The following is a 12,103-nucleotide window of genomic DNA, read 5'->3' on the forward strand; positions in this document are numbered from 1 at the left end:
CTTTTTCTGGAGAAGCTGTTTTTGTCGATATGATCAGTATAATAAACACATTCTGTTGACTTTCAGTGAGCGGCAATTTGATTTGTTATTTCTCCAACAAATTTAGTAGAACTGCATGGACATTACCATAGAACATCACTTGTTTGAGCATAAGGAGTCTTCTCTCAAAGTGTCACATTTGACTTTAATAAACTCTGAGGGAAAGAGCAGACCAAAACCAAATCATGCTGGAAAGTTCCTGGGTATAAACATGAAACATAACAGCTTGACCGATCTTTACAAAACACAAAGAACACTTCAAGGCAAAACATGTGATGATGTACACAAACATGGCTGCGTGTGTGTGTGTGTGTGTGTGTGTTTTTCCATCTTAGAGCAGAGGTGAGCAGGGAGCTTTGAACAGATCCGAAACTTAGGCGTTCCAGAATTTCAGAAGCTTAGATTGTTATTTTTACATCTGAACCTGGGGGGCCAACATGGGTTACAGGACTGTGGTGATGTACATAGAGATCGGCTGCTTTGTGGTCTGCGTGGCCGGGTGGATTTTGGTCTGTTCCACTCAGTCCATTGAGATCTGGACTTGGTCTGAGGTCAACTCTATTGTCCTGACAACATCAAACTACTTCTCCAACCTGTGGAAAGATTGCATTTCTGACTCCACGGGAGTCTCTGACTGCAAGGGAATCCCATCAATGCTGGCACTGAATTGTAAGTACAATATACAGTACCCTCTCAAAAGTATTCACGCCTTCTGTGCTTATTCAGATTTCTTTCCTTATGACAAATTTCAGTGCATTACATTGCGTATTTCTGTAAAAAAGATTCTGACAAAATGGTGAATAATTGTGAATGAAACACAAGGGACACCATGAATTCAGCCCTGTAATAACACCGCCTTTCTCTACAAATACAGCTGCAAGTTTTTTCTAGTCTTTGTCTCTACTGGTTTTAAGATGGAGACAAAAAAAACTTTTTTCTAATTCTTTCTCGAAAAATATCTCCAGCTAAGTCATCGGGACAATTTTCCAGTCTTGCCACACATTCCCAATTCCATTTAGTAATGATCTAAACCAGTGTTTTTCAATCCTGGTCCCAAGGAGCCACTATTCTCCATTTTTCTGATTCTATGGATCTAACTTAAAAGAATTGGTGATTGAAAGAGTTTCTGCAGGACTTGATGGCATGAGGAGGAGGAAAAACAATTATTTGAATCAGGTGTTGTCAAGCAGAGAAGCATCTAAAACATGAAGGACTGAGGGTGCTGATCAACAGGTTTGAGAACCATTGATCTAGAATATTCCACGTCAGTGCTGGATATATGTTCAGGGTCATTATCCTTCTCAAAAGCAAAGCTTCACTTCAGTGTCAATTTGCTTTTATTTGAGGCTGAAATCCAAAGTGTTTTTTGAAGGAATATTCTGGATTTGGCTCCACCCATTTTTCCATCATTGACCAATTTCCGTTGTCCGCACAGAAAAGCATTTCCATCACATGATTAGAGCGATGGGCTTACTATGGGCTACAAACTATTGACCTATTAGATACATCTCTGATTGATGTTCTCCTTCTCTTAGCTCTCAGATTAGACAGCTGGCCAATTACTTGATAAGTTGTGTCAATGATAGATATAATAGTGTTTTTGTGAAATGTTCAATTCTTCTTAAAGTGTCTTCACAACTTTCTCCCTGACCCCTCTGATATGTTCCTTGGTGTTTCTGCTTCTGTTTGTTCTATAATGTTCACTAACAAACCTCTGAAGTCTTCAAAAACAAATGGATGTAGTTATACTGATATCACCTGTGTGTGATCTGGTAAATCACACACAAGTGGATCATTTGCAAAATAAGTACCTTCTCAAGATAGATTATTGAACTAATTTTTTTAGGGGCATCAAAGCAAGTGGATAAAGAGGAATGCAAGGATCGCTTTTCCAGAAAACCATGTTTTTTTTATTCTTACACTTTTTCTATTATGAACAACTGTGTATTGATGTAATACAAAAAAAAAGCATAATAAAATACATTGAGATTTGTGGTTCAGGGGGGTATGAGTACTTTTTCAATACCCTGTTTGATTAAATCCAAAACATATTCAAACTATTTTTGCTTTTCAACAGGGGACATCCATATGTGCCGGGCTCTCATCATCATTTCTATCATTTTGGCTTTCTTTGGATCCATCCTGGTCTTAGTGGGAATGAAGTGCACTAAGATTGGGGGCTCAGAGATTACCAATGCAAAAGTAACCTTTGCTGGAGGGATGAACTACCTTATAGGAGGTAAAACCCAGAAAGATCTCACTGATGTAAACCCAGTGTTTCACCATTTAAAGTAATGTCCCTATATCATTTCAGGAATGTGTGCAATGGTGGCGTTCTCATATTATGGACACAAAATCAATTCAGAGTTTCAGAACCCAAACTATGTGGAACAGAAGTATGTGTAACCCATTAAATAGTCAACCTTTGTCTGCAAATACAAATCGACAGCTGGGTAGCTTTTTTCTCTTTTCGTCTGTTACCAGGTTTGAGATAGGTGTTGGAGTCTTCATTGGCTGGGGTGGCTCCACTTTGCTTGTCGCTGGAGGCCTTATTTATAGTATCTTAGCAGGGAGGGAAGCCTTCAAATCAAGGTCAGATACTGATATTAAAAAGTAAAAAAATAAATAAAAAAAAAACATTTGCCCTTTCCATTGTTCTCTAAAATACAACTGTATATCTGTTGAATTTGATCCTCACAGGCCAGAGAAGTACCCCGTCACAGAGTACCCTGCTTACACGTTTGTTCCATCGAGAAAGAGCTACGCATCATCGGCTCGCACAGAGGTCACAGGAACCAGGAAGTCCAGGAGCTCCAGCGGAAGCAGAAACAGCAGCATCTCCGTCATCTCAAGCACAACAAGGAAGACGGGCAGCAACGCTTATGTCTGATTCTTGCCTATAGTTTCATGGGAAAGTATTTTCTCTCCTGACAGATTTGATCTGTTTATGCTTGTTTTTTTTGGTCAGATGTACATGTTTCAGATCATTCAACACAAACTTTTTCTCATCACTGTATCTACTTGAAGGGCTTTCAGAGTGAAATTCGTTCATGCCTTGTGTTGGATAGCAACATTTTCTTTGCTGTAGAAAATGTTTTGACTTGGTGGTTTTCACAAACCATCAAAATGATAACCCCAAAAGACTGAATGCTACTTTTAAACAGTTGAATTGACTGTTTAGACAGATTTTAAAGATTGCTCATATTCCCAAAGGGATAATAAATCATAAAATGACTACAATTTAAACAAGTTAGATTCAATCAGTCAATTAAGCAAATTTTGAAGCAAATTAGTTTGTTTTGTTTAGGATATTTGTTAACTGATTAAATTTGCTGCGGTAATAAAACAGTTTTTGTCTTTTTTCATGTCAAAACTTTTAAACTTCACAAAACGTACTTTGCTCTAATTTACGACCTATATATTTACACATCCATATCAAGGGTAACAAAAGTGCGATTTCAGATTTTCTAATGGCAGTATCCGTATTGATTTAGGATTGAAATGTCTTAAAGCAGGGTACAAATGCATTAGATTAATTTAAAAAAAACTGATCACCTCTACAATGTTATCCAAGAGCTTTATTGAAATCAGAAAGAAATGTAAAAATGAAGAATTAATGGACAAGAAATGTTTGTGTACTGAAATGCAATTCAAAGCACTGCCTTACCACAAAGCCTTAGAAATAGAGGAAATTAGAGCTGCTCCACTCAAAACAACAAAATATTCATTCAACCTACGATCCATATAGTATCCCACAGAAGTGTGCCGCTGTATTTCCATGGTACCCTGTCTCTGCTACACCCTGACACCCCTTGGTACTCTACTAAATTCAACACAATCATGCAGATGTTATCAAAACAGATAATGCAAACAATCCAGGCAGGTTCAATTTCTATCTAGTATACCCAGCAGATTGCATCAAGTTACTGGGAGGAAAGCTCCAACAGAACCTGTGGTGAGTGGGCTATTTGTTATGACTGACCGAAAAGATACACAAGAATTTGAAAACAGAATCAAGACCAACAAGGACTAGAGACTAAAACAATATCGGAAGTACAGCTAGAGTATGACAAAACTATAAACTAAAGTTGTGTCTATCTACATAAATTCTGAGGAAAGGAGGGAGCACTAATTCGATTTTTGAGGACCTACAGAGATCCACAACTTAGGTGAAAGTTTGTCGACAGGAGAATCAGTTTTGTTTTTTTTTAATATGAAACAATGGGAAGAAAACAGCAAAACAAGTTGAGTTTACAGTTTGCTACAAGTCTGTCATGTAGGGATGAAGCAAATTCGGTCCTCTTGTCAAATAAAACTTTTTACCCTACATGCATAACTAACACTGTGGACAAGCCATTCTCATGGTAAAGCATGGTGGTTTACAGATTCATGCTGTGGGGACGCTTTACTTCATAAGCGTGCCAGAGCTGATGTGAATGAGAAGACGGGTGGTGCTAAATACAGGGTAATCCTGGTAGAAAACCTGAGAGAGATCCAAAAGAGTTGAGACTGGCATGGGATGGGACTTGGTTTTCCATCACCCTCCACATGCAAAATAAGCAGGATAAACAGCTAAAAGAGTAAGTTATAATTGTCAACATGGGAGGTGTTGAGAACGTCATGTTGTATCACTATATTTTTGTCATTTATCTCTAATAGTGAGGTGGACGTACTATCTGAATAGCAGATGAACACTCCCAAGCACGCACTGTCCGTTTTGTGCTGCCGTGGCTGCTCTCCGTTGAGCCAAACGTTGTGGGCGGGACTTAACACGCCACCCAGCCAATCAGCGACCCCCACGACCGGACAGCGGAGTGTGCTGCTGTGCTGTGACTGCTGGGGAGAACAGGGGAGCTATGCACAACAGTGGAAAGCAACACATGGGACTACAGAGAGCTAAGCCAAACATCTGGTAAATCATCACCTGACAGCTTGGGATATACCGAGAGACCAAATTCAACCATGGTTTCCATCGAGCATGTAGCCCACAAGATACTGAGTTACATCCCATATGTTCTTGTTTTGATTGACATGCGATACGAGGGTAAGAGTTGCTAGTTAGCTTTATTCAAATATCCATAGTTACTGTCTTTGTAACGGTGACATTTACTGTAACCGTTATCCATGAGTCAAACTGACCTGTGATTGGAGTTCTGACGTTGTTAGCTTGCTAGGTGGCTAGCTGTTTTGGCTCACCTTAAGCTAGCTAATTATAGTGGTTTAGCTTGTTTTTGTTTGGAAGTTTCTCTCTGTGTTTGACTCTGAAAATAATAAAAGCTAACAACATTGACTACTAAACACGTAAGCTGACTTTTACCGTGGAAAAAAGAAATGACAAAAAGCTTCAGCTGGTCGGTTATAAAGTTTGAGAGCGATAGGAATCTTGTTTTTTAAATAAAAACTTTATTGTTCCAATTTTTTTCTTTTTTTTGCATTTTTTTTTGTAAAGAGTGATCAGGATACATTCTATAAATTTAAAATGCACTAAAATAAATAACTTTTGTCATTAACATAAATATAAATCGTAGAATTAACAACTTGGTTCTAATCGATTTTGCAAAATATGTTTAAGAAATTGATCAAAATAAAGTTGCTAACTAGTCTTCACATTAGCTAACCGTTTACTCTGCTATGACATCTGTTATTTTTGCTACGTTTCCTGCATGGTAGTTGAAGAGCAAAGTGACAGATTGCATAAGGCTGCTTCATTATTTTATACCTGCGAACTCACACCTGGTCTAACTGCCCGCAGCAGGCTCTGCAGTAACTCCTGTAAGCAGCTGTTATGGGATGGAAGAGGCAAATATAATCTATTGTAAGACAGATATGTGTGTCTACAATTATTAGGTGAAATGCATTTTTGAGGATTAATTTCATAATTGAATAACTACAATTCTCACAGTAAATCCAAAACTGTTAACAAACCAGACTGGTATATTTCAGGAAGTAAAAAATAAAAATAAAGCAAATAATCCTTGCACTCAAGCAGCAAACTTTGTGAAAAGCAATGTTTTTTGTTTTTCTTAAAACTTGTGGGCCTGACTGCGTGTGCATGCGCGCGCACGTGTGTGTGTGTGTGTGTGTGTGTGTGTGTGTGTGCATACATTGTCGTTATCTCTTCGTGTGTTTCCAGGAGTGAAATGCGGGAAGGATGGAAGTGTCGACAATCACATGGAAATGGGAAAGAAACTGCTTGCTGCTGGACAGCTGGCTGATGCCCTCTCACATTTTCATGCTGCTGTGGGTGAGTAATGGAAATAAAAAAACTTTTACTCAATAAAATGCATTTTAGGAAAGGTGTGTGGTTGTATTTTCTGCCATTTTCCCAGATGGAGACCCCAAGAATTATATTGCGTACTACAGGAGGGCTACAGTGTTTCTTGCGATGGGAAAATCAAAGTCTGCACTGCCAGACCTAAGCAGAGTCATTGAACTCAAACCAGACTTCACATCTGTGAGTTTTTTATCTCTGACACCAGAAATAACTTATTACTTCTATGTTTTGTGCAATACGTCACTGCTGACAGTGAGGTTTAGTAATTATTATTATTTTTTTTTTTTGCAGTAGATCAAAACTAACAACTCCATTTCTCTTTAAAAGGCACGTCTTCAGAGAGGAAACCTTCTTCTGAAGCAGGGAAAGCTGGACGAAGCAGAAAGTGACTTCAAGAAGGTGGTAGGTATAGTTTTATGTTTAAACAAAAACACAAGCAAGACTTGTCCAGGAGGGGTCAGTGTTGATCTGTTAACCTGATCTCCCTCATTCCAGCCATGGAGGCATGCAAGTTTAAAAAAAAAAAAAAAAGAGGCTACATTTCCTTTGCAAAGGAGAACATTTGTTGAACAGAGTTACCTTGTAATGTTTGCTTGATTGGATCATCATTATTGGTGCTACAATAAGATTCAGCAGAATGATGAGTTTAGTTATGCTTTTTTTTATTTTATTTTTATGAGTGTCTCAGTAGAAGGTTGCCCGGAAAAAGCAAGTTGGAAAAGAAAAACCCACTTTGAATATCCTTCAGATGGTTTATTATGCATTGTCCTTTCATTTTTTTTTTCTTATCACCTTGGATGTGATGCTGTCCTTCTGTGCCATGTTTTGAGACACAAACTACTCAAATCCCATTTGAGCGTTGAAAGGCTTTCAGGTTCATCCAAACATCAAACGTAATCACGAGGAAGGACCATATTCATTAAAACAAAAATGTTTGCCGGACACAATGCTTCCGGTGCTGATGTTGTTACTTCAGCAGTCCGTTCAGATAGACTCATTATGCAGATCAGAAATATTCACTTCTAAATAAAAGGGAAGGCCATTTAATTTTCAAGATTAATGATTTTACTTAAAAATCCACAAAAAAAAAAAAAAACAATGGTTCAATGTCAAAACAGAAACTCCTTGTTTGAATTTCCTCCTTACTGCCAGATGAGCTGCGGTCCCTCTGGAGAGTCCATTTAAGGTGGCGAAACCTTTTACTGTAATAACGCCAAGTAACCTGGCCAGAGGTGGACGCTGTCCTGCTGCTTCAGCAGTCTGCAGCTGTAGTCTAACCTAATGCATCACATTTATGTTCCACGCTGAGCTGAGTTTGCAGGAATCCCTTGAAAGGGTGGTTGGGCCTTCCTGTGCAGCATCTCAGTCATTAGCAGATATTGCTCTGGTAAATATGATGAGAATCTTTACGGCTAATGGGTTCAAGGAGCAATGTTTGGAGAGGAGGCAGCCGATGGCAGGGAAATCGTAGGTGACTTTGGAAGTCAACTTTTGTTGGGATTTTCGGAGGGTTTCTTTGGGCCCTGTTGTGCCTGCAACATTTCAAATTCAGCTCTTCCTCATTCTGGTTGTAATTTAAGCATAACTAACAGATGCAATATTGCCTCGCCTTAAAACGTTCCAGCTTAAATCCAACCCTTCGGACAAAGAAGAGAAGGAAGCTACGAGCCAGCTGGCGAAGTCCGACGAACTCCAGAGGCTTGTGGCCGAGGCGCGCCGCAGCTACGGCAGCAAAGACTACATGACAGCCGCTGCCCAGCTCGAGGCGATAATTGAGGTAAGAAGCATCGCCTCTGTTGTTTATTACTGCAGAGCGTTCACCGTGTTTGTGAAGTAGTCGCCTGCAAATGTTTGCCTCTACCCGTTTCCCCCAGACCTGCGTTTGGGATGTGACCTCTCGTGAGATGAGAGCAGAGTGCTTCATTCAGATGGGAGAGATGGGAAAGGCCATCAGCGACCTCAAAGCTTTGTCCAAGCTGAAGAACGACAACACCCAGGCTTTCTACAAGCTCAGCACCATCTACTATAACCTCGGAGACCACGAGATGTCACTCAAGTAAGGAGGGCCTTTGTGAGTTTTGTTTTGCCACATATACACTCTTTCTGAAATGATTTTTTTTTTTAGAAGTATTTGCTGATATTCTTTAGTCAACCTGCAGCTCTTTGCAAAAGTCTTCATATTGATTGAACTGTGTTGACATTACAACCATGAATTTCAGTTGCAAACTGATTGACTTTACCTACAAAGTAAAGTCGGGAGGTAATTTAAGGGTATCTGAGTAAAGAAGGCAGATTTCATTCATAAGAGTTTAAAAAGCATTTACATCTAAAAGATGAATTGAAGTTTGTGGCTTTAATGTGACAGAATATGAAGAACTTTATGCCGCATAAATACTTCTGTAAGACACTATAACTCTGCTTGAACGTGCCACTCTCTCTTGGTTATCAGAGCCAGCAAATCAGTCATTTCAAGCACTCGGTGCAGTGTAAATGTAGCAAGAAACCACTGAAATATTTCTGTAATAAAAAAAAAAAAAGCGTAAAAAGTCTGCTCATCTCCTGTGACCCGCAGTGAGGTGCGCGAGTGCCTGAAGCTGGATCCGGATCACAAGCAGTGTTTCAGCCATTACAAACAGGTCAAGAAGCTCAACAAACAGATCCAGTCCGCAGAGGAGCTCATCCGAGAGCAGAGGTTTGTGTTTCGGACCGTCGCTTTAAGAAAATGTGTGCCGGTTTGAAATGGTTACGGTGAAATGCTTCAAGGGGCCTGAATGTGTTTCAATATCTTTTATGTGTTCCAGTAAGAATGAAATATCCCTCCTGAATGCCAGAGGTTACATCAGCTATAGTCTCTTTTTGAAATCCTGAAGCACTCCCACTTTCTGGTGTCATACACATGCCTGCAAATCCCATCTTAACGTGAACGGCTGTCGCATCAAATTTGACTTACTTAATGTACAGTATTCATAAGACAGCACGTGGAGAATGATGCTGCACGCCGTGCAGCGTTTTCTGCTGGCTGACATGTCCTCCTGATCCTTAAGGTTTGAGGAGGCAGTGAGTAAATATGAGGCCGTTATGAAGACCGAGCCCAATGTTCCCCAGTTCTCCGCTCTGGCCAAGGAGAGAATCTGCCACGCACTTTCACAGGTCGGAGCCCTCACTGCTGCCTCAAAACTCACTCTGTATTTTTTATTGTTTTTTTGTTTACAGGAATATTAACTGAACCGTTGTGTTTGGGGTTTGTGTTCTGAGCAGGCTCAGCAGGGGGGCAGGGCGGTCTCGGCGTGTAGCGAAGTCCTGCAGTCGGATCCTGAGAACGTGAACGCGCTGAAGGACAGAGCCGAGGCCTACGTTCAAGACGAACAGTATGAAGAAGGTAAGCCTGCTGGCTCGACTGCGCTGTAATTTTTTTTTTTTACATTTCGACTGTGTCGGAGACTTTTTTATTTTTCTCCTGAGTGTATACTCAGATATCTTGTCACATATCTGATTATAACAAAGAAAACAGCTAAAACATTTTTACCTTTTAATATAAAAAAAAACATATAGTGTGTGGCAAAAGTTTTGATACTCACATTTTGTCTTGTTGCAACCACAAACTTAAGTGTATTTCATTCAGTGATAGAGCAACACAGAATGATGCATAATTCCCAAGTGGAAGGAAAGTCAGAAAACGTTGTGTAAACTGAACTCCTTCTGGAGTTGCCTGTTTAGTAAATAAACTGTGTGTAATTTATTTCTGTATGGCTACAGAAATAAACCCTAGAAGGGTTGTTAGAGAACATTAGTCCTATTTTCAGTTAAAGATTAGAAACACGGTGGTGGCAGCATTATGCTTTTGGTAAAATTCTACAAAAGAATTGAGACTGGGCCAGAGGTTCAAACATAGTCAGAGCTACAAGGGAGTGAATATTCTATTATTAGAATCAGGAGTATGAATAATGTACTATAAGCTAATTATTAAACTTGTCTTTTTAAATCTTTTTGTATCAGAATAATAGGATTCCTGAACTCTAAGTAACCTTGTTGATTTGACAAAAGAAAAAGAAATAAATTGTCATGAAAGCATATATTTTAAGTAGTGGATGCAGTCTTTATACAGTTTACCATTTGACACTGAATTCATATGTATGCCTTTAATATGATGAGACTAAGGTAAAGCTTTTGAAAAAAGTTTGTTTTTGTTTTTATTGGATGTCTCTACTCTTCTTCAAAAGGTTCCGCTGATGGTAACAACTGTAATGACACAGTCTTACCACAAGGGGTCCCTGCTGCATCACAGCATAAGAGCAGTTATAAGTCCCGACTTTAGTATTTCAGAATCGGGTTCTCATCCAGAGATCTGCACAGAATCGTGGCGTTTCCTAGGACTGTGTGTCTCTGTGCCACTCCTCCTCCAGACTCTGTTACCTCCATTCTAAAGTGAAATGTAAAATGTACTTTTATCTAAAACGACGACTCTAGACAACTGAGTACTTTTTCTTTTAACCCAGATCAGACACGCCTGGTGATCTCTATTTCGGGAGTGGCTTAACACGATGAATGTCAGTCGTAGCCAATGTACTGGGTATATCTCACTGAGATTACTCTTGAAGCTCAGACTCCTGCTGAAGTTCATACATTAATTCTCCCCCAACTTCCTAAATGGACTTTGCTTGTGTACTTTTTTTTCTTCCACTCAACTTTCTATTTGTGCACACAAATGAGGCACTCTGTAAAGGATCTGCTTCCTCAGCATGGATTCACTCTCCTGGTGTGTGCTGGTGACCATCTGCTGGACAGCCGTCAACAGCAGAGGTGTCCAAAGTCGGTCCTCAAATCCTGCCTGTTTAAGTTCTCTTCCTTGTTCAACTCACCTGGATCAAATGATAGCTCGTTAACAGACCTCTGCAGAACAGCAGCTGCGTTTTCATTGGCCGTATCATTATGCAATATGGAAACATGGCAATTTTGGGGAGAAAAAAACAAAACAAAAAAACCTCTAGATTTTTGTGAAAAGTTTTGGTGCTACAATGAGGTGGTTTTTCAGTTGTATCAACATTGGCTTGTTTTGCAAAACTGTAATGGAAATACTTTTTTTTAGCATCACACGAGTGGCAGGATATTGCCATTGGTGCAGACCACGAAGAAGATGACAGGAAGTAGTCGGAGGATCTTATTTAATGGAAATGGCACAGTTGCGTAATTTTCTTAATATATTAGTGGAATACTGATAAAAGTTTTGCACATATTTGTACTTTGGACGCCACTGGTCAGCAGTGCCTTGTAGACAGAGACCACTGCCCTAAATGTAAAATGATTTTTGTTATTAGCTACAATAATGAGTCAACAAAAATTAATACTTTACTTTTTTAATTTAATTACTAAAACTTTCAAATGATTTTCATGTATTGAAGTGCAGCTGTAAATTAACATGCTTCAAAAACACTTTACCAATTCAGAGCGACGCTTCATTCTTTGCCAACAATTTTCAAAACAGAAAGAATATACATTAGAAATTCATGTGTTTCAAGCCCACTTGAGGATGTTGAGTCATGTTCGGTTTCACTTTTAAATTTTACTGAGCCAACATCTCATAGGTGCTAGTTGTAAAGGTCAGTATGCAGATAAATGGAGTAATGGCTGCAACAAAACAAAGACATTAATTTAAGCTTCCTGCTCCGTTATTTTAGTTCCTTCCAGGTCTTAAACCCTCAAACTTTTTGGAATTTAAAAAAAAAAAAATAGCTTGTAAATCTCCCCAATAAACCCCATCATTCTGTAAAGTCAGCCAAGAAGTAATAAGAT

General features: G+C 39.2%; 2 protein-coding genes across 2 annotated transcripts in view; both read left to right on the forward strand.

The window, feature by feature from the left end:
• The first annotated feature begins 365 nt into the window (after positions 1 to 365).
• LOC103134258 (claudin-10-like) lies at positions 366 to 3,376 on the forward strand. The gene is made up of 5 exons (XM_007546423.2): positions 366 to 708; positions 2,117 to 2,278; positions 2,354 to 2,435; positions 2,524 to 2,631; positions 2,740 to 3,376. Exons 1-5 carry the CDS (start codon positions 477 to 479, stop codon positions 2,927 to 2,929), a joined length of 774 nt encoding a protein of 257 aa, XP_007546485.1. The 5' UTR covers positions 366 to 476; the 3' UTR covers positions 2,930 to 3,376.
• A 1,447-nt stretch (positions 3,377 to 4,823) lies between these two features.
• dnajc3a (DnaJ (Hsp40) homolog, subfamily C, member 3a) overlaps positions 4,824 to 12,103 on the forward strand; it is an 11,712-nt gene continuing 4,432 nt past the window's right edge. The window contains exons 1-9 of the mRNA XM_007546424.2: positions 4,824 to 5,083; positions 6,173 to 6,283; positions 6,369 to 6,493; positions 6,641 to 6,715; positions 7,938 to 8,090; positions 8,188 to 8,369; positions 8,886 to 9,005; positions 9,358 to 9,463; positions 9,572 to 9,692. Of these exons, the coding sequence (XP_007546486.1) occupies positions 5,002 to 5,083; positions 6,173 to 6,283; positions 6,369 to 6,493; positions 6,641 to 6,715; positions 7,938 to 8,090; positions 8,188 to 8,369; positions 8,886 to 9,005; positions 9,358 to 9,463; positions 9,572 to 9,692 (1,075 nt within the window). The 5' untranslated portion in view covers positions 4,824 to 5,001. The remainder of the gene's footprint in view (positions 5,084 to 6,172; positions 6,284 to 6,368; positions 6,494 to 6,640; positions 6,716 to 7,937; positions 8,091 to 8,187; positions 8,370 to 8,885; positions 9,006 to 9,357; positions 9,464 to 9,571; positions 9,693 to 12,103) is intronic.

Source organism: Poecilia formosa, unplaced genomic scaffold (genome assembly GCF_000485575.1).
Source record: "Poecilia formosa unplaced genomic scaffold, Poecilia_formosa-5.1.2 Scaffold16, whole genome shotgun sequence".
Lineage (NCBI taxonomy): Eukaryota > Metazoa > Chordata > Actinopteri > Cyprinodontiformes > Poeciliidae > Poecilia > Poecilia formosa.